This window comes from Protomyctophum parallelum (genome assembly GCF_964188405.1).
Source record: "Protomyctophum parallelum genome assembly, chromosome: 13".
In the NCBI taxonomy this organism is placed as follows: Eukaryota; Metazoa; Chordata; class Actinopteri; order Myctophiformes; family Myctophidae; genus Protomyctophum; species Protomyctophum parallelum.
In genome coordinates, this window is record NC_139708.1 from 24,566,482 (window position 1) to 24,591,548 (window position 25,067).

General features: G+C 43.5%; 1 protein-coding gene across 1 annotated transcript in view; it reads right to left on the minus strand.

Annotated features, from left to right (window-relative positions):
• The window catches only part of mpp3a (MAGUK p55 scaffold protein 3a), a 25,593-nt gene extending 10,514 nt beyond the window's left edge, over window positions 1-15,079 (minus strand). The window contains exons 1-12 of the mRNA XM_083779382.1: window positions 14,998-15,079; window positions 8,421-8,486; window positions 8,122-8,240; window positions 7,610-7,687; window positions 7,121-7,201; window positions 5,190-5,327; window positions 4,999-5,080; window positions 3,377-3,462; window positions 2,734-2,808; window positions 1,576-1,674; window positions 828-925; window positions 205-269 (exon numbers count right to left, since the gene is read on the minus strand). Coding sequence (XP_083635508.1) covers window positions 205-269; window positions 828-925; window positions 1,576-1,674; window positions 2,734-2,808; window positions 3,377-3,462; window positions 4,999-5,080; window positions 5,190-5,327; window positions 7,121-7,201; window positions 7,610-7,687; window positions 8,122-8,240; window positions 8,421-8,457 — 958 coding nt within the window. The 5' untranslated portion in view covers window positions 8,458-8,486; window positions 14,998-15,079. The remainder of the gene's footprint in view (window positions 1-204; window positions 270-827; window positions 926-1,575; window positions 1,675-2,733; window positions 2,809-3,376; window positions 3,463-4,998; window positions 5,081-5,189; window positions 5,328-7,120; window positions 7,202-7,609; window positions 7,688-8,121; window positions 8,241-8,420; window positions 8,487-14,997) is intronic.
• Window positions 15,080-25,067: the final 9,988 nt, after the last annotated feature.

The following is a 25,067-nucleotide window of genomic DNA, read 5'->3' on the forward strand; positions in this document are numbered from 1 at the left end:
GCTATGATGGTGACAAACCCACGTTTTTTTATCCACAATTGAAAAAAAGAGTCATTTTCATCACAGGTGAATATTGCGGTTAAAATGCAGCTATAGAGAATGAGCCTTTACTGGATAAATGTAGTGGAATGAACTATACGAGCTGTGGAAATCGGTGTGGAGAAAGAGAGAGAGAGAGAGAGAGAGAGAGAGGGGGGAACTTACAGACAGTCTTTTTAGGGGATTTGAGGTTTGGGAGTGTGCCCATTTTTATCCTGTAGGCCAGTCGTCTGGGCAAATTAACAGCAGAAGAAGAAGGGTCCCAGAAACCACAGCAGCAGAAGAAAAAAGAGAGGATCATGAGAGGGATGTACAGTGGAGAGAGGAGGAACAAATGATATATGTCTGAAACTGTCTTATCTGTTGAGCAAGATTTTTATTTTTTTAATGTTATTTGAACGCTATTTATACCTACAAAGCCAGTTGTCAGTATTTCAAACTTTCACTATTCCTGGCTGGGACTTGTCTTCCTCTGTTATTAATCCAACAGAGATTCAAGGCTGTTCAGATTTACATTTCCAGCCTGCTCTAATACTTAATCTAATCATAGTTGACCTCCAGAAAGTGCAGCACATGAATATGGATTAACAGATTACAGCTCGGCAAATGTCAGATAAAAACATTATTCGAAATGTTTTGCCTGAACCATTCAATCCGCACGCAGATGTGTTTATACATCAGAAATGATTTCCCATTGAACATTTTACTGCATTAATCCTGTGTGTCGTATTACAACAATCACATGACATGCTCCTCTAGTGATGATGATGGCCCCCGGCCAGCCTCACCTCTCCTGGAAGTGTTTGGAGGGGATGAGTCCAGCCCGGAGGTTGCTGTCGCCCACCCGCTTGGCCTGCCACCAGGTGGGGTCGTCTTGGGTCACAACCTGCAGCGTTGGCGTAAAGTATACTTAAGTATTCAAAAGTACAAATTGCGAATAGAGATGCACGGTATTGAAATTATGACTGATATCCGATCTTCGTTTATTTGCAGGGTCATATCTGTTAAATACTGATCAATTACATATTATGTTTATATTGAACTCATTGCTGAATCCTTACATTTAAAATCTTTGTTTTGCTGGTAGATGGTAAGCCCAATTCCCCATTAACCCATTCTGACCTGAGATCAGATTCTATAAATGTCTTCTACATCCTGACAGCCGTTCTCGATTTTTCAAAAATAGCAGACCTACAAGCTCGTAGCGCGCCACTCGGTGGCGCGCTATGAGCTTGTAGATCTGCTATTTTTCAATAGCTAAAGCATAACAACGCTAACACCAAAAAAGGTTCCCGCCCGCCTGATGCTCTTTATAGAGACAGAGACAGGCAGACTGGCTGCTCTGCAAGTGCAAAGCCAACCACGTCACACTATAATTGCGTCATCAATATCGGCGAAAATAACCAGGATTATTTTGAGACCGATTCGATACCGACATGGCATTTTCATGGCCGATTTCGATACGCTACCGATAATATCGTGCATAAGAAATTCTGCAGTAAAAGTAAACATAGTTCGCTACTGTCCACCACTGACCTGCAGGATGTCTCCTCGTTTGAAGGGAAGCCCCGCCTCCTGGCAGGGCGTGGCCTTGTCCTCTGCTGGCGTGTAGTCGAACAAGGCCCTCATGTGCACCTGTCCTCACATACCAAATGGAATTAAACTGTTGGGGTGTATTCGAACAAGGCCCTCATGTGCACCTGTCCTCACATACCAAATGGAATTAAACTGTTGGGGTGTAGTCAAACAAGGCCCTCATGTGCACCTGTCCTATACCAAATTGAATTAAACTGTCACCAGGAGGGATGGAAGATCTCCCTATACTCCCTAGGCCTGTCACAAGTATTACATAATCACAGTTATTTGAGATAATCGCAATTATTTGGAATGATTGTCATGATCGTCAAAATTGTTTCTATTAAAAACGGATATTAAAGGACCACTTCACCACTTTCCAACCTATCTTCATATAATAGGTCCTCACTAATAATCATGAAAAAATTGTGCAATTTTTTTCTACTCTGTCTGTGTCTCATAGGAGGGCTGTGGGCAGTTCAGAAACCGTCTTCCAGTGACGACATCGATGGGGAATACAAGCTAATAGAAACTGCAGGCTTTCTAGTCCTGAAAAGTTGCAATGCAAAAATGGAAGCCATCGTTCTCACGATAATGATAATCTAAATATTTTTGTAAAAGAAAAAGATCTGCCTAATGATGATGTCACTGGAAGACGGTTTCTAAACTGCCCACAGCTGAGACACAGACTGAGTAGAAAGAATCGTGCCATTTTTTCATGATTATTAGTGAGAACCTATTATATGAAGATAGGTTGAAAAGTGGTGAAGTGGTCCTTTAAATATTTTTATATAGAAAGCATAAAAGTATTAAATATGTCAGTAATTTTGTTTTTTTTGTTTTTTGTTTACAAAGCACATTTTTATTCATGTTCCAATGTTCAATGCCAAAAACCCAAGTCCATAATTATTATTAAGCAAAATGTCATGATCGTCACAGCCCTAGATCTCACATCTCAAAGTAAATAGACCACACTGGCGTGGCAACCTAAGGTGAGTCAGCTGGGTACGGTAATTTTCACCATATGGGCTGGAGGGATGCTGGGATTGTGCAACTATTTATTTAAATTTCAAATGAGTCTTGTACTGAACCCCCATCCTCCTTCACACGACATCTCACCTTGCTCTCCTTAAGTCGGTCCTCCTCTTTAATTGCAGGGATTATCTTGAGCGTGATGGAACCCTGAGACTGGGACTAGATCACAGGCCGTACACACAGTACACAGTTCAGTTGAGAGGAGTAATTGTATTGGATAGCGTATTAAACATGCTGAGTTTAATTACATTCTAATGTGGGATTTAAATGTCATTCCAGCCCATGCTAATTAAATATTAAATCAGTTGAATATCTCAAGTGTTCATTACCCTCTGTCGTGATCCTAAAGAAAAAACACTCGACTAATTCATGGTTTTGGTAATCCTCTTGGCTATCCCATTATGATATTAACCAAATTAACCATGGCATCTCTATTCTGTGCATGTTATAATAGGTGAAAATTGAGCAATGCGACATGTGAGCTTGTACAATTAGCGTACAATTTTAGCTCATGTACGACACAGTGTATATTGTTAAAACTGTTGTGATGTTGAGGCATGGTATTCAAATCCTCAAGACGGTTGCACAGCTGGCAATTATCCTTAACCATAGGACTTCAGCACATGTACTTTTATATTGCAGTTGTATAAATTAAATGTGTATGCCTAATCATGCCCTTAACCACCTCAGTGTGCCTTAATGGTTCAACAGCAGCAGTTTCTCTCACCAGGAGCTGACTGATCTCATCAGGTCTCTTGTGGATTATGGAGATGCCGTTGACCTCCCTTAGCTCATCTCCAACGTGCACCAGACCTGGAGACGAGGAAAAGATGAAGCTGAAGCCACATTTTAATAAGGTAACCTCTGTCATATGACTATTTTAAATTGGGTTTGAGATACTGTGGAGATGTAGTATACATTCTCACACAGTGTGGTGAAAACATCGCTGACAGAGGCTGTGGGGTGTTGTGTCAGTCAGTCAGTCATGTTAGGACATCAATTCTGTTGTTGGGGAATCAGCTGTTCTCTCCTCCACAGCAGTCGTAACAACAGAAGACCAGCGGGAGGAGAAATCAATAGCTTTTCCCTCAGTAGGGGGCTTTTAGTCAAAGACACATCATGCATTGTGCAGACACATACAGTACACACAAGATATACAGTAGGTTTCTAAATGTAATGTATTCGCAGGCTGGCAGAAGGTCTATTTCTGCACACCGAACATCACAACCTGATTTTGTGCAGCAACAAATCAGATAGGGTAATGTCATAAATGATTAATGAATGGGGCCATCAGTTTACATTCCTAGTATACGTGGTTGTAATCTGCATTAACACATACAGTATGCATGCATGCACGCACACACACACACACACACGCACGCACGCACGCACGCACGCACGCACGCACACACACACACACACACACACACACACACACAGAGTTCCTACTGTATGTGTGGTTGCTATTTCCATGGTAACATGCATGAACAGCTCTTTGCTGAGTGTGTGATATGTGATTGGCTCTCTGGGGGCTGAGCCCAGCATGCAGAAGGCTTTAGGTTTCATGAGCCATTCAACACATTTGTCTGCATTAGCTGCAGAAAAAAACACTAGCCAGCGCTTTAATATTGTCTAAAAAGTTGAATTATTTGTAACTCACAGTGAATTGTAAAAGAGAACAAGTACTTTGCAAATATTTTCACAGCATAGGTAGGTTTGTTGTCATTTGTGTTTAATTATGATTGTTTGGCACCTGGCTCTCCTGCAGTACTGGTGATCCTCTTGACTGAGTGGAGAAAGGTACCAAATGCTATAGAGCAGGAGGGGTGTCTGTCTGTGTTACAAGAGCTCTTGTGTTATGTTTTCTATTTATCTTGATGTTGTGTAATGTATCTGAAATGTATTCGAATTGGTTTAGTTAAAGTAGGTAATTGTGTAAGTTAACTCATGGGCCGTAGTTAGTTAGCCAGATGTTGAGTTAAGTGGGTTACCAATTACAGAACTGTTCCTTGGTTCAGTCTTGCCTAGTATAAGAGGGAGGCTGCAGGGGCAGGGGGTAGTTCAGTTTGGCTTGAGGCAACCAGAAGGTAACACCCAGGGAGAGCTGCTATAGGGGCCCGTCGTTGCAGGGCCTAACACGGTTTCTCAAGTTCAAGTTTGTATGTTTAGTCTTTAGTGTTTTGTTTTGTTTTGTTCGAGGCCTTTCCACTGGAAGTAACCTGCAATAGTAACCTGCAATACCCTAAATGGTATTGCTGGATTCTGTCACTTTTTGGAGCCTTGGCCAACTTCACTATACTATAAGGAAGACAAAAGGCAGACAAACGGAGGGTATAAAGTGTGTTTTACCACTTCGGTCTGCAGCGCCACCCCTCATGATGCGGGCCACAATCACTGACCCGGTGGCGTCATCCCGTCTAATGGTGGCTCCCTGGATCACAGAGAAAGATTAGAACAATGGCCCAGTCCCTCGTCCCATATATATATATATATAGCCTCTCCTGTGCGTCTAGTTTACCCTGCTGTCTGTCAGCACTCACCAGAGGCTCCTTGTTCTTCACCAGCCTGACGATCTTCACAGACTCTTCCTCCAGCTCGTCCTCAAAGTCCTCCGGCAGTGGAGGGAGTACAGGGTCAAAGTTCTTCTGGGCGACTGTGTCATGCACTGAGAGGACAGCCTGGTCAGACAGGAGAAAGAGAAACACATACAGTATACCGACATTACAATGCTCATTTATGCCATTGTTGTACCCAAATATAATTATCACCTAATCAATAGCAGTCAGTGACGCTTAACCCATTCTGACCTGAGATCAGATTATTTTCAAAAATAGCAGACCTACAAGCTCGTAGCGCGCCACTCGGTGGCGCGTTATGAGCTTGTAGATCTGCTATTTTTGAGTGGTGCAACCACTCCTACAAGCAGCAATGTCCGTGTACCTGTTTACCTGCATGTGTACCTGTATGTATAAGTGAGCACGAGTATGTGACTTATTTTACCAGTAGGGGGCACCAGAAACAGAGAGAGGGGTATTGCTGTGCCTGCTAATGAGAGAGAGAGAGAGAGAGAGAGGGGGGGGGGGGGGAATTGCACCACTCAGTTCACACGGGTGTGATTTTTCAATAGCTAAAGCATAACGTAATGCTAACACCAAAACGGGTTCCCGCCCAAAATGGGTTAACCTGATTGTCTCCACCAGGCCGAAGGCATGTGGGGAGAGTATGTTTTGCACTCCGTCCGTCCGTGTGTGTGTCCGTCCGTGTGTCCGTCCGTCCGTCCGTCCGTGTGTCCGTGAGCAGCTAATCTCGGCCACCGTTAACCCGGTCGATGCCAAATTTTGCACACACACTCCCTGGATGCCAACGATGAACCTCTGCCCCAAACTTTCCAGAACGGCCTGTTATAGCGCCACCAGGAGGCCGCTTTGTGCAAAACAAGTTTTTGCACAGTACACCTACAGATTTTGTCCAAACATCACGCAAATTGGTACACAGTCTCTCTAGAGCCATTCAACGAAACCGGTCTTTCAGATTTCTCACACTCCATCCTGATTGGTTAAGATTGGCTTCCAAAGTTCACAGGAGTGCTCAGTTTCAAACAAAATGCTGCAAATCATGAACACATCGCGTGATTTCCGTGAAATTGTGCACCCACATTCCCACTAGGCCCAGGACGAAATGCCACATGAACAATTTCAACTCAGACTCAAGGTGGCGCTATAACTGGCCGAAAAGTGTTTTTACCTCTAACTGCACGGATCTGTGGATAACTTTGTATGCCAACTCCCTAGAGGCCAAGGAAAAACCTTTGCCTGGAATTTTTCACATCTGCTCTTTATAGCGCCACCAGGAGGCCGACATATGTAAAACACATTTTCTATTATTACTCCTTCAGATTTTATCCAAATTTCACGCAAATCGGTATACACTATCTCCATAGTCATGTGATCAACACGGAGCGGCACCATTTCCCATCTTCCATCCTGATTGGCTAAGATTGGCTTCCAAAGCTCACACGATTCGTCCATTTCGAAAAAAGGCCACAAATCACAAACACAGTGTGCAATTTCCGTTAAATTATACACGCACATTTTCACTAGGCCGAGGACGACATGCCACAATTTTTTCCTCAAAATCAGCCTCACGGTGGCGCTATAACAGGCCAATTCCTGTTTTTACCTATAACTGCATCGATCTGTATACAACTTATGTATGCACACATGGAAAAACATTGTACCTGCATCCCTCCAACACGAACCTCCGGCCCAATCTTCCTCAACAGCCTGTTATAGCGCCACCAAGAGGCCACAACCTGACCTGCTCTGGTGGAGACCTGTGCCGATTGGCACTTTGTCTAGTTTATACTGTGATTTATGCTTTGTTCATTGCATGACGTGTTGCATAAATAATGTGCTATTTTAGAGAATATTATTTAAATCTAATAAAAATGGATTACTATAGTATAGTTTACCTTGAGATGTGGCGATGTCAGCAGATGCAGGAGTTCCTTCTCGTCTGTGCTCATTGGTCCACTCTGTAGTTCTTCTGCAACCTGCCAATAGCAACACAGAATTGAATCACACCCTGTCCTGGTGTGAACCTGCGTGTGTCCGAGACGAACTGTCCTGCACACCGCAGGTTATCGTAATTCTGCGCACGTATGCGCACACGCTCACACAAACATGTATGCAAACGGAGAGGAGAATAAGTAGCCCGAAGCTATAGGTCAGCATTTTTCCCGCTGCTAACTGGTATGAGTGAGAGGGGGTGAGGCAGGATGTGGAGTCTCATTAAATGAGCATCGGGATGACTCGGCACATTTATAACATAAAAATTGATACCGGCATTGCTTCCCTGTCTAGCTAACTCACTGTGATGCGCTGAGACAGTGATTTATGCATATATATTTCTGCGTATGTGTGTGTGTGTGTGCGTGCGTGCGTGCGTGCTTTGAACTTACATCTTCAGCCAGCGAAGAGGCACTGTGGAGGACGGGCGTTGGGCTCTGTCTCTCATACTGTCTCAGTTTCTCATGGATCTACACAACACAGGAGGAGAGGCCTGTCATATACTCAATCCCAAATCGGAGCTCTCAGACCCCACGTTTTGTGTTTATTTGTAAATTAATGCTAATTACTTATACGACATGTATTGTAAAGTAACGGAAAAAGTAAATCACAATGTGATGCGTTTCAGGAATTTATTTTGGCAGGTCGGGAAAAGCGTACGGACCCGGGACAGTGATGTTCTTTAGTTCTTTCAACCCATTCTCAATCACATACTGACACTTGGTCTGCACCCCATTGGCATCACTGGGTCAATGCATTGGATTGGGTACCTCTTAGCATTATTATTCAACATTTATGGTATTAACTGACTTAACGTAATGTGCACATGAAAGAGAACAAGGCGATCCACTGGTTCTTTTTAATAAATGAGGAATGTGCAAATGTGACGCATTGGTTCACTCACCTTCATCAGGTAGCCCAGACTCCTCTCACTGAAGACATCCTTGAGGAACACCATGTCCTCCTTGTGATTAGCATCAGGACGCAGCTGGGAGGTCAGCAGGGCCAATGTCTCATGCAGCCCTGGAGAGGAGAGGAGAGGAGAGGAGAGGAGAGGAGAGGAGAGGAGAGGAGAGGAGAGGAGAGGAGAGGAGAGGAGAGCCAAAACAACAGATGGTACACAGTGAGCCTGAAGGTGTATGCATGTCTACACTGTGCATGATGTGTGCCCTGCAGTAGCATCTGTGTGCTAATTCATCTCACCCGTGCCTGCTGTCAGGACCGGCATGGCTTCTTTCATGGGTCAGTGAGGCGGGCCAGGGAAGCCTGCTGGAGAAACAGGGAGACACACAATGTCACATGATGAACAGCAACCTGCTGTTTCCACTCACCTCTAATGACCTTCCACTCTTTGGGTATGAGGTAGGAATGCAATATTTAAGGTGTGGTGGTTTCAGTGCGTGTTGTGTTGCGAGTGCGTATAGCGCTAGTCTGACGACCCTAGAGCCCCATACATGGTTGAGTCATAACCAACCCACATATAGTCGGAGTAACAGGATGTCGGACTAACGCATGCCCCCGTGCTGGGTTGTGCTGTGCTGTGTGTGTATGTGCGTGTGTGGAATGTATTATTTAAGGTGAGGTGGTTGTGTGCGTGTGTGTGTATGGGAACGCTCTGGTACTGGTACTATTTATCACATTGACTTGACACGCCATGCTGTGGGCTCCCGGGCATAGCAATGCTTCGGGGGGGGGTTCAGCACATGTGTTTCAGGAAACAAGACGTGCGCATTACATACAAAACACATTTCCTCTGTGTCTGTTGGGGAGAGATAATAACTACTGCAGATACTGATGAAACAAACTGTCTCCATCCAGAAAGAATATGTTAACATGGCATACTTCCTGGGCTAAACTAATTGACAAGACTACGCTCAAGCAAGGAATGGACAGCATCAATATCTGACTATACACACAGTCTGATTCCCATTCGCTACATCAGCATAAACCCCCATCCTATAGTTCCCCCAGACGACTCCTCCTGAGGTAGCCCAGGAAACCATGGAGACAGACATTACACAGGCCAAACCGATCAATACTGCGGTCATTTCTCTTTAAACCTCCCATCCTTCCTGTCCTTGAGGAAATACCTGTGGCATTCCCACTAATCCTAGTGGGCAGTGTATAGAGCGTCGCAGTCCCGCCCCCTTTCATGACGACGCCAGGCCCAGGAAATAGTTCCCAATGCATTTTTCCCATAGACATTTCAAAACTTATTTATTTAAAGACCTTATAAGCCAACTCTTGTCGTGACAAATCATGACAACAAACACAATATTTTGGACCAAACAAATAATTACAAAGAAGAAAAACAACAAAAAAAGTGACCTCATCACACCCTGTACACTCAAGATACGCTCCATATACTGTATGGCCAGTGCACACGACTCTCGCCCTCAGGCATCTTACTGGTTTCATGTATTGTTAACTATACAGTATGCAACACTTTGCATACTGTACCAGTGAAATGAGGACAGAGTAGAGACTGAATACTCAACTCAACCTCAATATGTCTAGATATAACTGTCTAGATATAACTTTCCAGCTTACTGTGAAACAAAGCTGACCTTGCTAGATCTCAAGTGCAGGATTCTACGTCACCAGCACTGGGCGTAACCTATACTGCACTCAAGATCTTTGTCACCATCAGTTACGAGTCTCTAATCTCGCCATGACGCATGGTTGGTTCATGTATCACGTCTGGTTCATCAACACCTATTATGAGGATTCAATGTTTGGAACTATATAGTAGTGTGAACTATTGGTTGCCCAATGGCAAGCGTTACTTTACTACTGCACTCTTCTTATTAAATATCTGAACACACTGAATTTTAATCGGTGTAGTATTTTGATCCAGACTCTTCTACCTCATGGCTCCCAAAAGCTGTGGAATATTCTGCCAGTCTGAAACCTCACCTCATTCCCTTGCTGCCTTATGTTTGTGTCTGATAGTAAGATAGATGCTAGGTAGGCTAACAGGTAAAAGGCTGGAGGGAGCACGCAAGTCGGTTAGCTGTAACCAAAAAGATCAAACGTTTCGTTCGAGCCCATATGTTAAGAGTTATTGTAGGGCTAACTCTGGTCCATAGCGTTAAGACGTTAAAGAGAAGTCCTTAACGCTATGGACCAGAGCTATTGTAGGATCATAAACACAAAATGTCAGAATATGCCGTTAGAAGCCAAAGATATAACTGTAGCACTATTCCGTCAGTTATGACCAAAGATTATGTACAGTATGCTAGCTAAACAATTTCACTAGAGATATTGCTTCTGCACATGATCCCGCCTGGTGAGCAGAGCTGTTTTTGTCTAAAGCCTAATTTTCTAACATATCTACCCATATGCTTTGAGGTATATAACTGGAATAGGATTAACACAGACAGCAAGACTCATAAATAATGAACAGAGAGAATATGACAGTGGAAGGGGTGAGAGTGGGGAGAGGAATGACAGGAATAGGTTGGGAGGGATAAGGTAAGAAGCATCTCTTTCTTGTTTGTTGAGGGCACAGAACACCGGAGGCACCGGTGTCTTTATTCTCAGGGGGAATCGGCACAATAGCAGGGATTTTGTGCCATCCACATATTACTTTAAAAACATATTACATTATTACAATGCATTGTTGAAAACAAGAAATCAACAATCTCACATTCAAAGACCATATTATCAACACCACATAATTAAAAGTAAATTATATTACAAAACATCTAGTAGTTAATTTGCTTTGGCTGTAGAGAAAAAAGGGTCCCTTAATCCAGAGTTTTTATTATACTCCACACTTGGATGTGGAGAATAAAGGGATGGATAAAAGTTTAATGTATCACCCTCTGTAATAATGTTCAAAGAACAGAGTGACAGTAATGACATGATGTGAAGGGTTGGAGTTTACCACGATGAGGTGCAGAACTGCAGCAAGGACACACACACACACACACACACACACGCGCAAACACAAGCACACACACACACACACACACACACACTCAGATTATTTTTTTCCCGAGACGGCTAAGTGTAGAAAAAAAGACATGGTTTATCAGGAGAATTAAATTGTGCCATTATAAAATAAATTTGCACACAGCTAATTTAGCTTAAAGGGCCACTTCAACCCTTTTGCAACCATATCTTATTTTAATTATGTCTGGGAGACAAGAAACACTTTCCTGGGGTTTTTATGTGGGTAAGTTGTGTTTTTATAGATATTCCAGTATTTCGAAGTGTCTATGGACTCCATGATGTCATGGACACTGGGCTCACTTCCTTCCTGGACTAGAATTCCCCGTAATGCTTTGGTGTACTGCTCCTCCTTGTGCATAGGGGGAGGGCTGTCTTATTGAGACAACATGTAGTCCAGGAAGTATTATGAGACCAGTGTCCATGACATCATGGAGTCCATGCATGGACACTTTGAAATACTAAAATATGATCTAAAAACACATATTACCCACATAAAAACCGCAGGAAAGTGTTTCTTGTCTCCCGACCATCATTCAAATAAGATCTGGTTGCAAAAGGGGTGAAGTGGCCCTTTAATATTTTCAATTAATCCGGTAAAGAATGTGCTGAAGTGCTTTTAAAGAGATTCAGTGCTCCACCTCCCACCTCTACAGAAATTCAGGAAGGTAGGATGATCATTCATATAGGGCTGCTCTCAGAGCCATGTGGTGAGGTCATCAGATCTGGGAGAACATGACAGACAATCATTCTTTCTGTGTACACCTCAGCTCTCACGGGGGGGCTACATGGGGAGAGGGAATGACTGGAGTGGTAACACTTTACAATGGCCGTATCCCAGGCTCTGCATTTATCTGGGGGAAAGTCTAATAATCGATAGAATAGTGTGTTAGTGCTGCGACACTGACTGCCACATAAATGTGTGAAGAATTGTATATTTCCTGCCCTATTGGTATAGTATATAGATACATAATGGGTGAAATATGGTTGAATATTTAACCCTGAAATGTAGTGTACGGAAAATATGTTTTGTTTTGTGTAGTTCACCAACCGTCATTCAATTTCTGTTGACAAGGTTTGATCATAGGGGGAGCTGTGGGGAAATAGCATGTTAGCAAATAGCAATGCTTCCAGGAAGTGAGGTACCAGGAAAAGCTATAAAAGTACAGGAAAGAAAGCTACAGAGCGAATCTGCACCCAGATTCCCTGCTGTCTCACCTTCACCACATAATCAGATAAAATCACCTGACACGGGCTGTTCACCGAATCAAAATTCAGTGACAGTGAAAGTTTTAGTTGAGTTTTGTTCCTAATGTGACTGGCTGATGTCACCGGAAATGACACATTCGAGTGAAATGAAAAATTCCCCTTGAATCCAGTTAAAGAGCTTAGCTGGAGATCATGCAGATACCATGCCTCGGATGTCAAGCTGTGGTCACGCAAAAGGCTCCACAACAAGCGTCCATCCAAACATAATTCATGCAGCTTGAGGTCAGTGCGCCACTAGTTCTGGCCCTTACTATGTGACCCTTTGTTCTAAAGAAGTCATGTCTAAGTTAATAGTTCATAATTGCACATGAATATATATACAGTGTCACACATCCTGCAGGCTCTAGACCTCTCAACTACACATACCTCCTATCGCTTTTCTTGAATCGTTTCTTTCCCTTTTCAGCTTACCCTTTCTTCTCTCCATCCACACACTTCCATACACGCGCGCACACGCACACACAGATATCGACAGGCCCATTATTCCTGGAGGTTTTCTGATGTCTATCAACATACCCTGTAACACTGCCAAGAGTCAATACCACCCAGAGTCTATCCTTGATACTGTACGTTCCCACATAGAATAGGCAGATCGAGACAGAGACAGCTGCCACTTAACAGTGCTAGAGCTGCATCCTTCCTCTCTCTTTCTGCTGCTGTTGTTGCTGTTGTTGCTGTCACTTTGGATTTCATGCACAGATCTGTGCCATCACAGGACATATAGCAAGTTCAGACCTTCAAAGGTTTGAATGCATCACACACATTCAGACAGTCGATACAGATGCTGATACAGACCCTAATGGTGTGTTCACTTCACACAGGCAGATGCAAAGATACAGTTCATTGTCAAATTTGTCAATGCCAGCCAGCGACATGAAGAGGCAAAGATGCATCCAACATTTGTAGCTGCTGCAAAAGCTACAACAGCTACAAATACTTTGTAATTGTAGCATTGCATCTTTTGCATCTGCCCTCGTGAACGCATGCAGCATTAGACGCATGCACGCGCGCGTGTGTGTGTGTGTGTGCGTGTGTTGTACTGTACATGCACGTTTGTACATTTGTATGTGTGATTGTGTATGTCAATATACAAGAAAGACATGATCGACGAACATAAAAGCACGCCAGCCTTTGACATTTTAGGGGGGCAAGGCCATATGGTCTTTGTTGAGTGCACAATTAGGCCAAATGCCAGGGCAGGAAGGCCATCAAATGCATTGAAAGAATGCATTTAATTTAAGGGTTAAGAATGATTTAAAAAAAATGCAGTGAAATAAATAAATTATGGTATTTACAATCTGATCCATGTTCAGCCCCTGCACCAGTAAAAGTAACTGGATTGGTTAAGATTTTGGAATCTCATAACAAGACACTGGTGTCTACATGACAAGAGAGACACCGCCGGTGTCATATATTGACAAAGAGACCGAGGTCTGGTACAGTCAGCTGGGGCATTAAGGCCACTGACTGTGGCCTCGGACGGAGCATGCTATTTTTTCGAGAGGCACAAGGCCAAACTGAGGGGCAACGACGACCCTGAAATTCCTGCCCTGAAAGACACACACATGGACATGAGAGAACGAATGCATCAGAGCAGATGGTCTCAGTTATATTTACTGGCAGTCAAGTGTATGTTGACATCCAGCATTTGGTGTGAACACTGGACACATGCTAATCCACTGATGTTTTACTCCCCTGACAGTAATCGGTAGCAAGCATATTTGGCCAACATCCAGCTTGGCTTTCTCTCTCACACGCCACACAGTCACACGCACAGTACAAGAACGAATGCATTTAACCAAACCATCTCCCTTGCTCTATAACTTACATGGCTTCTCCATCAGCCCAGACAGCAAACATCCTGGCAAAATACCAAAATCTATACCCAGTCAGCTGTAGTGGACTGTAATGTCTGACACTCTCTCTCGCTCGCTCGCACGCAACCACGCATGCATGCACGCACGGACGCATGCACGCACGCACACACGCACACACACACACACACACACACACACACACACACAGTCACACACGCCATTTCATCTCAAAAGGGGATCATATAAGTTGAGGGTGTGGTCTGAGTGATGAACACATTATTTATCATCATTACAAACATAGTGTTGTTGAGATTGATGACACTCAGTGTTAACACCTATAGCCCTGCTCCCCTCCCTCCCCTCACTTCCACGCACCCAAAAGCACAAGCCAATTTTGATGTGCAGGCCAGGAGCTATATCCTTAGGGGAACAGAAATAGAGAGACTATTTCTGTTCCTTGGCTCTCCCTCCATCTATTCTTACTTCCTCTCTCTTGTCGAGAGCATCACGTTCTTTCTTTCTCTCTCTCTCTCCCTCCCTCCTTGCTTTCTCCATGTCTGCATTATTACTCTGCAGTGCTACAGCACTGTGTTATCTCGCTGGTAGGAAAGAGGCACAAACAAACCGTAAAGCAATTCAGAAAGCATCTTCCTCCAGCTGATGCCTTTGCGACCACGCTGGCAAATAGAAAGCCATATTTGGCAGACAGGCAAACAGCAGAGCAACGTTATCCTGCTTACCTCACTGTCTTTTCTCTTCTCCCTCTCTCTGTCTCTTCTTCTGCTGGTGTATATGCGAGTCTCCCTCCTGACTGCTGCAGCCACTCTCTTGTTTCTTTCGCTCTGATTCCTTCTCCTCCGGCTGCTGCACGCTGCACAAACCTGCTGCTACATTGATGTGAGAGAGCATCCGACTGCTTCTGACTCGCTCTCCTCCACTCTCCTCCCCTCTCTTAGCCCCTCCCCTTACCCACCACCCCACCCTTCTCAACATCCCTCTCTCTCTCTGCTGTCACTCTCACTCTCTACTCAGTGGAAGGGACCGCAACTGAGCTTGTAGTTCTCACTCACTGTTATGGAACACACACTGCTGTAGATACAGTACTCTTTAAATCATAACAGCAGCTTTTCCTTTCCATTATTCTTCCTGTGTTGGTAGAATACAGCTGTCTTCTGACAGTCCATGCACTCTGATTTTGACTTACTGTATTGTATGTACAAGACAAATACAAGGACATTGAAGAATATTATGGAGAGAACAAGAGAGGGAGGAAGAGATATTCCCTCCCCCCTTCCTCGGTAGCATGAAGGCTAATGATGTAGTATATAGCCTTTAGCCAGTGGCTGCTCTCTCTTTGTCTCTGCATGTAGCTCACACAGAGGACACAGAGCATCTGAATGAAGGGCTCCCCCTTTATTCACATGGTAATTGAGGTGGCTGCCAATCTGCCATGTGTGGATTTCCCCTGGGTCCTCCGTGTAACGAGTAAAGAGCACTACACGCACACACACACACACACACACACTTCATTCAATTAGTGTGAACAATCCACTCGTTTATGGAACAGGTGGATTGATAACGAAGCGGACTCATTTTGTGAATACTGTGAGTAAGGTAAGGTTGCAAATTTATATTGCAGGGATAGACTTACACAGTGGCGTTAGCACTGCCATTAAATAAACATAATTTTAATGTAATGGTGTGAAATATTTAAAAAAGAATCTATTTAGTCAATGGATCTGCTCCAAAATCTTCACCTCAACCTCTGCAAACTTCAACAAAGTTAATTCAAATAACAGGAATGCCATGTTTTATTATGGAATGAGCTAGGGACCATTGCACGGCAGCAAGGTATGACATGTAAAAGTTACGCTACTGTGAATATATACACAGATTTACACGCATGCGCGCACACACACACACACACACACACACACACACACACACACACACACACACTCTTGCTATGGTGACCTGTCACAAGTGTGTGTATAAGAGCGCAGTGACAGCAGTGGTCTTTGTCAGGTCAGCTGGGCTGAGGCGTTGTGCTCCACACTAAACTGTCACATTAATTATAGCTGAGGTTGTTACGGGTCTTTGGTCTAATTGATTCAGAGGCATCTGCTAACTGCCTCCTCTGGGGAAGGGAAATGGATGGGCCTGGTTTGGATGTGCGTGTTTTGGGAAAGGGGTGGGGCATGGGGTCCAGCTAGGCTATGTTTTTTGACCTCATGGATAGGTCACAACCTAAATGGATCAGGGGTCAGCCAGGGGTTATCAAATATGTATGTACACAGATAAATGTGTCCGTGGCAAAGACTTGGTATTGTCTGTGGCATTTCTTTTTTTTCTTCTGTTTTACACACCATAATGTTCTTATTATCGTTTTAAATAATCAATTACATTAATTTGTTTGATTAACAGCTTCATCCCCTATAATATTAGTATTTATACTTTTCTCCCGTTTCTCAGACTGCTGCTGTTCATCCCGGGCCCGGAAGGCTTATAATGTCCTTTCAGGTCAGGATATAATAATGACAGCTCGGCGCCAGGTCTTTCCCACCGTTCTCCCAGACGTATAAAGATGCATCAATATGATCTGTCTGTCTGGCTCTCCTCTGCACCCTGCATTATCTCCTGGCAAACAGTCTCCTGCAGGCCTCTTCCTCCTCTTCCTCCTCACCACCGGTGGAGATAACAACAGAGACATGGAGGATAATGGGTTAGGCTGTATAGCCAATCAGATGCATCGTTTGCTCAGAGAGGCTGTGGACAGGACAACAACATAGACGTAGACTCATATGACCCCTTTTTAGTCCATCTGTTTAAGTAAAGTATCAACATTATTTACACATGGTTTACTTTTCTTGAATTACGATGTCATTAATCACATTGAGTGTCGCCTGGTGGACAAAAGTGGTGGTGCTTGGGTGCCGGGTGATTTCGCTTATGGCTTCCATCTTGGGTGCTAAAGCATAGCATGCCATGATTTTTGTTATTGCATGATTTATGTAAATCGCTCTGGATTAAGAGCGTTTGCTAAATGCCTAAATTGTAAATTGTAAATTCATAGCATCAATGCTAGCGAGCTAAAATGAGGTCCACCCTTTTGATTGATTGATTGAAATATTTATTAACAGTTTGCAGAATTACAGTACATTTCAAGCACAAACTAAATACAAAGACTGTTAACTGTGAGTGGACGACCCAATTAAGCATTACACTTGTTTACAAGAGGGTCCACCATGTTCAATTCATCAAAACATTTAGAGACATACAAATAGACACTTCTATATAGTCAAAGAACAGAACAGGATTTCTTGCTCTAGAAAACGCCAATGTTCCCATTGCGCTTACCGCATAATCAGAAAATACCTAGTCTGAACATCGCCGATCTGTTCAATGCCACGGACACGCATTAGTTTCAGAGAAAAAAGCGTGCTAAGTTGCGGCCTAAAACAGAAGCTAATGGCTATTGAGGAACAAAAGCAGTGCGGGCAATGCTATAGCGATATCATACACCTTAAGACAAGCCTGCTTGTCACCTGTACCCAGGGCGTCATTAATTTATAGGACAGGTTGGGTATACTCGTCAAACGAATCCAACGTGAATGGAAGTCATTGTTGTGTGTATAATATAGTGGTTCTTAAAGTGGAGTTCAGGGGTCCCCAGTGGTCATGCAACATGTTGTTGTGAGCTTGCAGATCTGCTATTTTTAACACATTTTGAAAAATCTTGAATATTTGTGACAATACATACAAATCTTATTTTTACTGGAGTCACTTCACTGGTACAACATATTTTCAGATGGGGGTCTTTGGCATGAATAACATACGTAAATGGCAACAGCTATAGCTAGTAGGGGATGGTAAACAGCTGGTCAGTGGGATGGAGGGGTTTCATTCTATCATGAAGGCCAAAGGCTGTAGAGGATCATGTGAGTTTTAGGCAGATGGGAGCTGGGGGATCCAAAGTGCCCAGGAAGTATTTCATAATTGTATGTGCCTCAATGGATTCTGCAGCAGAGCCACATTAGCAAAAGTGAATTACAGCCTTCTGTGGCATCTAGGCAGAGATGGAGGAAAGCTTTGTGGGGAACAGAAGCGAGAAGGCATGGGGGGAGTGGAAAAGGGGAATGAAATCAATGAATTACAACATGAGGAGGAGAATGATTAAAAGATTCAGCTTGAGCTTTCTTTGAAAGGGTTGGACTGTTATATAACTTAAGATTGTTATGTTGTCAAACATGTTTTGCAAATGTAATGTGTTGGAGAACTAATCTTTCGTTTAAATCTCCAAATATTGTTTTAGTTTTCTTTCTTTTTTCATGGCAAAAACCATCTTTTATATTATATTTATCTATATGGCCTATGCATTCATCATGTATGGTTGGAGAGTGGAACACTGACATCAGCTTTCTAGGCCCTGTTGCCATGTGTGGGAGGAGACCTACCTGTTGCTACGCCTTGCCTCCAATCAATCCTGGACCATGCATCTGCCGTCATCCCCACTATTTAAACAAGTGTTAGCAGCTGTGTTCCCTGGCAGTGTGTAACAGTTTGCAGTATCTTTGTGCACGCTGTCCAGAGCCGTGAGGTCTAAATTAATTGAGGTCTGTGATGTCCATAATGTTGGTCCACTGAATGTTTAGTGTGGCCGCAGTTTCCCCTTGGTTCAGAACTGAACACATGTTATGCTTAAACTGTGAAAGTTGCAAGAGTCAGTAATGCTATTCAGGTAAGTAAAATATGAGAGCCTGCTTATTGTAAAGGCCACCTTTTGGATAGGTGAGTCAGTGCAGCCAGTGTGCTAGCCTTTACACCTTTATAACCCTTTTCATCTCGAGTTTGCTATTGGCAAGCCAGTGCTTTCTTTATTTTAAAGTTGAGGACAAGATTATTTTTGATTGTTTCTTTGAGTTGCTCCATATTATTTTTTATTGTAAAAGATACTTTGCTTCATAGGTTTGACATCCTTACAAATCTTTGACCTTGACCTTAAAATTGCCTCTAAAAGGCCTATAATAAAGGAAAACCTACTGGATTGTAATAATTGTACTATTGTGAAATTTGTGATATGGCATAAATGTCCTATAAAAATGTAAATATCGTATCGGGAAAAATCGGTATTGGCAGATACTCGGAATAGGATCGGGAGCAAAATAACGTGACCGGGACATCCCTAATCAGGGGTACACATATTTTAAGAAGTAGGCTATGTGAGTGTACAGAATATTGACTCAATATACCTGCACATGGCTAAACTGGTATCCCTTATCACGTGTTTCACAGTGCATTATCGATACTGAGCCATATTCCATTATCTCACCATAATGTCATAATGACTAAATGAGACAGGCTTTATCTCTGACCCTGAGAAAACCATTCAGGGATGAGGAAGTTCCTCAAAACGATGAGCCCGCCTCGGCTGCTCAGCGGCTCAATACTTATTGGATTGTGTACCCATTCCTACAGCTCAGGCAGGTCAAATAACCGGGATGTGTGGCGGACGCTAAGTGGTCCATCGATCAGTCAGCCGACACTGGGCCTACAGTAGATGTGATGGGCGAAAACCAGATAAGATGGACTTGGCAGGGCTGGACTAGATAGAAGATAGAATGCATTCCATCACATAGGGGCAAAACACTGCCTTGCCTGTGTCTCAAAACAGTCAAATTGTTCATTATAAATTACCCTTGTAGAAATTGTTGACGTGGGTTGCCGTTCAGTTTTTGAACGAGAGTTGCTGAATGTGGAGTTTTATCCCAAACAGATGAGGCTTTAAATGTAAGTGTATGTGCCAGCGAGTGCGACCCAGTGCCGAAGATTAAGGGCCTGGCGAAGCCAGCTTTAGCCTTCCAATAAAACCAATCAGTGCTTTTAAGAGACTTCTGGTAGCAGTACTAGCAGCCTTAATGCCATATAGCATTACTTTGCCAACCACGTTTTACATAAGTACCAAAAGAAGGCCTTCTCATGGACGAGGCAGAGGCCACACTGTGGTTGACCCGGTGCTACAGCAGCTTGATTATAGCCACTGTATTTTGCGGGACATAAGACCAGTAAGACGCCTGAGGGCGAGAAGCGAGGTCGCGTGCACGCATCCGTCTGGGTGACAGCAGACTGCTGGCCGAGCGCTGGCGCTTTGGAATGGCAGCAGACCCAGGTCATGATGGCACCGGTGTGGCTGGCTCACTGGCTGTCTGAGGCTGTGTGGCTGTGTGAGGCTGAGTGTTCTACTGTTGATTGTTCTCCTGTTATCGTCTGTCACAAAGACCATCGACTCTCTTATGGTCTATGACCGTCTGGAGTTATTAAAAATCAAGGCTTCTGCATGGAATTTGGCCAAGATGAACAAAGGAACTTTTAGCGGACATCCCCGAATACCTGTGGCGCGCAAAGGATTCCCCCCGGATGCGTAAACGCCACAAGCGCAGAGGGATGCGAGCTGGCCGGCTAGTCCGGGTCAAAGCTTGGCTTGTGCTGTCCCCTGAATCGGTCCTGAATCGCCTCTCGGCGTGTCCCCGCCCCCCGTGCGGCGGATCCCCCGTGACAACTAGCTGTGCGTTGCTAGATCGGTGAGTAATAAGAATTTCATCCTGAATAACTTTTTCTCATCCCACGCATTAGATATCCTCTTTCTGACGGAAACCTGGATACAACCGGGTGAGTCTGCTGCTTTCACCGAACTTTTACCTCCCGACTGTACTGTTATAATCTCTCCCAGGATGGCAGGTCGAGCAGGATGAATAGCTACTATTTTCAAAAACGCTCTTTATTGTAAACCAATTGCCTAACTGGGTCCTCATCAAACCCTGCATGTACACTCAATACACTGTCCCCACTGCCACCCTTAGAACGCCATATGGAGCTGACCTGTTCTGACATTCCATTTGTTGATCTGACCTCATCAAACCTTGTACACTCAAGACACGCTCCCAGTACAGAATTCATTCCATATGTTGATCTGACCCCCCATGCCAAAGCGCCAGCGCTCTCCAATAGCACATCTAATGTGATCCTGGGCTCTACACACCCTCCACCAACCTAGTCCCCATATATCGGGGACAAGGGGAGAGCAACGGACTTGAACTCATGCTTCCTTCATGCCTGAGTGTCCAAGTTGCTCCTTTACACCTGACAGGGGGGGAGTTTCCCTGGTTGGACATAGCGCGTTGAAGGAACACGTTATTCCAACCAGTTCCTTTCCCCTCCATCAGGCGCCCCGGCTGGCCAGGGGGAGGCAGTTTAGTGACCAGGATTACTGCATGTTTTTTGTGAGGGTACCTACCCTAGGGGACACGGGGAGAACATGCAAACTCCACACAGAAAGGCCCTTTCACCAACCCCGCCTCGGGTATAGGGCACTGATGATGCGGAAGAAGAAACATATAACAATAAAGGATATTATTATATATTATTATATTATAATATTATTATTATTATTGTGCTCCTAGCATTGAGTTATGGACACTTTAGTCTGATGCAGATTAACCCATTTTGGGCAGATCTACAAGCTCGTAGGTCTGCTATTTTTTGATAAATCGTGAAAATGTGTCACAAAAGAGTGAACGTTTTTTAACTCAAATCTTTGCTTCTGGGAGGTCCCTGGAACATGCAGTGAACAACATATTTTCAGATGGTGGTCGGCAGCCAATTACAGTCACAGTAGTTTCGACGTCAGGCCTAAATGGGTTAAAAGAGCCCTGTGTGTCAGCGTGTCAACCACACCAATGCAACTCAGTGAGTTGCATTGCGGTTTGGGCATTTAAGACATACTCATTATTGTGCTGTATTGTAGCGTACTGTGTGTGTGTCTGTGGTTTGTGTCAGTAGTGTCTGTCATATAGAGCTGTGATTTTCAACCCTTTTCATTTCAAGGTCCATTATTTATTCGGTATTTGAGCCACGGAACCACCGTTTGATGACAATTATAGCCTCTCGGACCCAAAACTAAAGAATATGTTGTTGTCGTTGATTAAAATAACAATTATTCTACATTCTTCAATCATGTAGACTTCTTGTAAATTAAGTAATGCAGATTGAACTCTTGAGCGTAAAATGAAACCAAATACGGGACCATTTGGTTTAATTTGACCATCTCAAGAGTTAAAGATCTATAAGGGTCTGTTTGGTTAACAACTCTCCTACATTTAGCTGAATGGGGACCACCTGGAACCCCCTCAATGACCACTGGTGGTCCCCGGACCACTGGTTGAGAACCGCTGCTGTAGAGAGACGGACACTGCGACAGCATTCTTCTTCAAGAAGCTAACTAAAAAAAACTAAATAAGTAAATGTCCAGCAGAGATTATAGATACAGGTCAAGAGAGCGTCGCAGTCCCGCCCCCTCGAGAGACCCGGAAAAGAAATCCCCGTTCATTTTCCTCATAGACTTTTCAGAAAGTATTTATTTAAAGACGTTTACGCCGCGGACAAAGCCAACTCTTGTCGTTACAATAAACTCAAATTTTCGGGCTGGACAAATAATTAGAAAGAAGAATAAAACGGCAGGTTACAAAACTTTTTTGTTTTGTTTTTATTCTTTGTAATTATTTGTTTGGTCCAAAATATTGTGTGTGTTGTCATGATTTGTCACGACAAGAGTTGGCTTTGTACTAGCCCTGGAACATGACTGCCATGATGATTATCATGACAGTCATGCAGTAACTTTGCCCTGTTTTTTGCAGTCGCTGCATTTACAAGATTTCCGTATATATAAACATTCAGATTTCAAATATAAAGTACTCACAAAGTGTCCCACGGGTGTTAGTTAGTAGCAGCGCGAGCGATTAGAATTGCTGCGTCCCGCGTTCTTTAATAAAAAGCATTTTTGTCCGAGCTCTCCGGCTACTTTTTTCAAACGGGGTTCGTTTGGGAAATCCACAGTTGCACACCGGGAGCGCACTCGCCTATTAGTCTGTGTTGGCAGGGCGTTCAGCGTACCTATATCGAACACACCGAGTGCCACCCTCCTCCCGACCGATAGGGGCGCGTAGTTGAAAGCCAATGGCAAAATAACACCTCGGATAAAAATGCTTTTTATTAAACAACGCGGGATGCAGAAATTCTAATCGCTGGCGCTGCTACTAACTAACACCCGTGGGACACTTTGTGAGTACTTTATATTTGAAATGCGAATGTTTATATATTTTAATTATTTGTAAATGTAGCGTCTGCAAAAACCAGGGTGAAGTTGCGTCATGACTCTCGTATGAATACGAGAGTCATGTTTACAGGGCTAGCTTTGTACAACGCTTATAAGTTCTTTAAATAAATTCGTTTTGAAATGTCTATGGGAAAAATGCATTGGAAACTATTTCCTGGGCCTGGCGTCGTCATGAAAGTGGGCGGGACTGGGCCTGGCGTCGTCATGAAACTATGAAAGTGGGCAGGACTGGGCCTGGCGTTTTCATGAAAGTGGGCAGGACTGGGCCTGGCGTCGTCATGAAAGGGGGTGGGACTGCGACGCTCCAGAGACAGCGTAGTGCGAGGGTTCCCAAAGCTCTCAGGTTGCATTTAGTTCGACTCCATCGAGTCCCACAGATAAACACTGTGAACGTAGCTGATGTGAGGAGGCGTTATGAGCTTACAGTTAAAAGGTTTTTCTCCATTGTGGACACGAAGGTGTGTCTTCAAATTACCTGAATGACTGAAACTCTTGTCACAATGTTTAAATTGGAATGGTTTTTCTCCAGTGTGGATATACTGGTGTCTGTTCATGTCATCTGAACAACTGAAACTCTTGTCACAATGTCTACATCGGAAAGGTTTTTCTCCAGTGTGGACACGAAGGTGTGTCTTTAGGCCACTTGAATGACTGAAACTCTTGTCACAATGTTTACATTGAAAAGGTTTTACTCCAGTGTGGACACGAAGGTGTCTCTTCAGATTACTTGAAATTATGAAACTCTTGTCACAATGTTTACATTGGAAAGGTTTTTCTCCAGTGTGCACACGAAGGTGTGTCTTCAGGTGAGATGACCGACTGAAACTCTTGTCACAATGTTTACATTGGAAAGGTTTTTCTCCAGTGCGGACACTCTGGTGTGTTTTTAGGGAAGATGATGCAGTAAAACTCTTGTTACAATCCATACAGTTAAAACGTTTTTCCCCTGTGTGGACAAAAAGGTGTCTCTTCAAATTACTTGACTGACTGAAACTCTTGTCACAAAGTTTACATTGGAAAGGTTTTTCTTTCCATTTTGTACATGAAGGTGATTCTTCAAATTACCTGAATCACTGAAACTCTTGTCACAAAGTTTACATTGGAAAGGTTTTTTTTCCAGCGTGGACACGAAGGTGTGTCTTTAGGCCACTTGAATGCCTGAAACTCTTGTCACAATGTTTACATTGGAAAGGTTTTTCTCCAGTATGGACACGAAGGTGTGACTTTAGATGACTTGAATTGTTGAAACTCTTGTCACAATGTTTACATTGGAAAGGTTTTTCTCCAGTGTGGACACGCTGGTGTGTTTTCAGGGATTGTACTGTAGTAAAACTCGTGTTACAATGCTTACAGTTAAAAGGTTTTTCTGCAGTGTGGACACTCTGGTGTGTCTTCAGTTGAGATGACAAACTGAAACTCTTGTCACAATGTTTACATTGGAAAGGTTTTTCTCCAGTGTGGACTGTTCATGTCATCTATTTTTCACAACGTGTGCTTAACGTAATATTTGACAATTTGGTCAATTTGGTATTAAAAAAAAGGTCTCTTATAGAAATGTGCAGATGCCATGTATGTATATACACATACTATACTGTCTACTGTTGGATGAGAAAACAATATTGCACAATAAGCTAATTATAC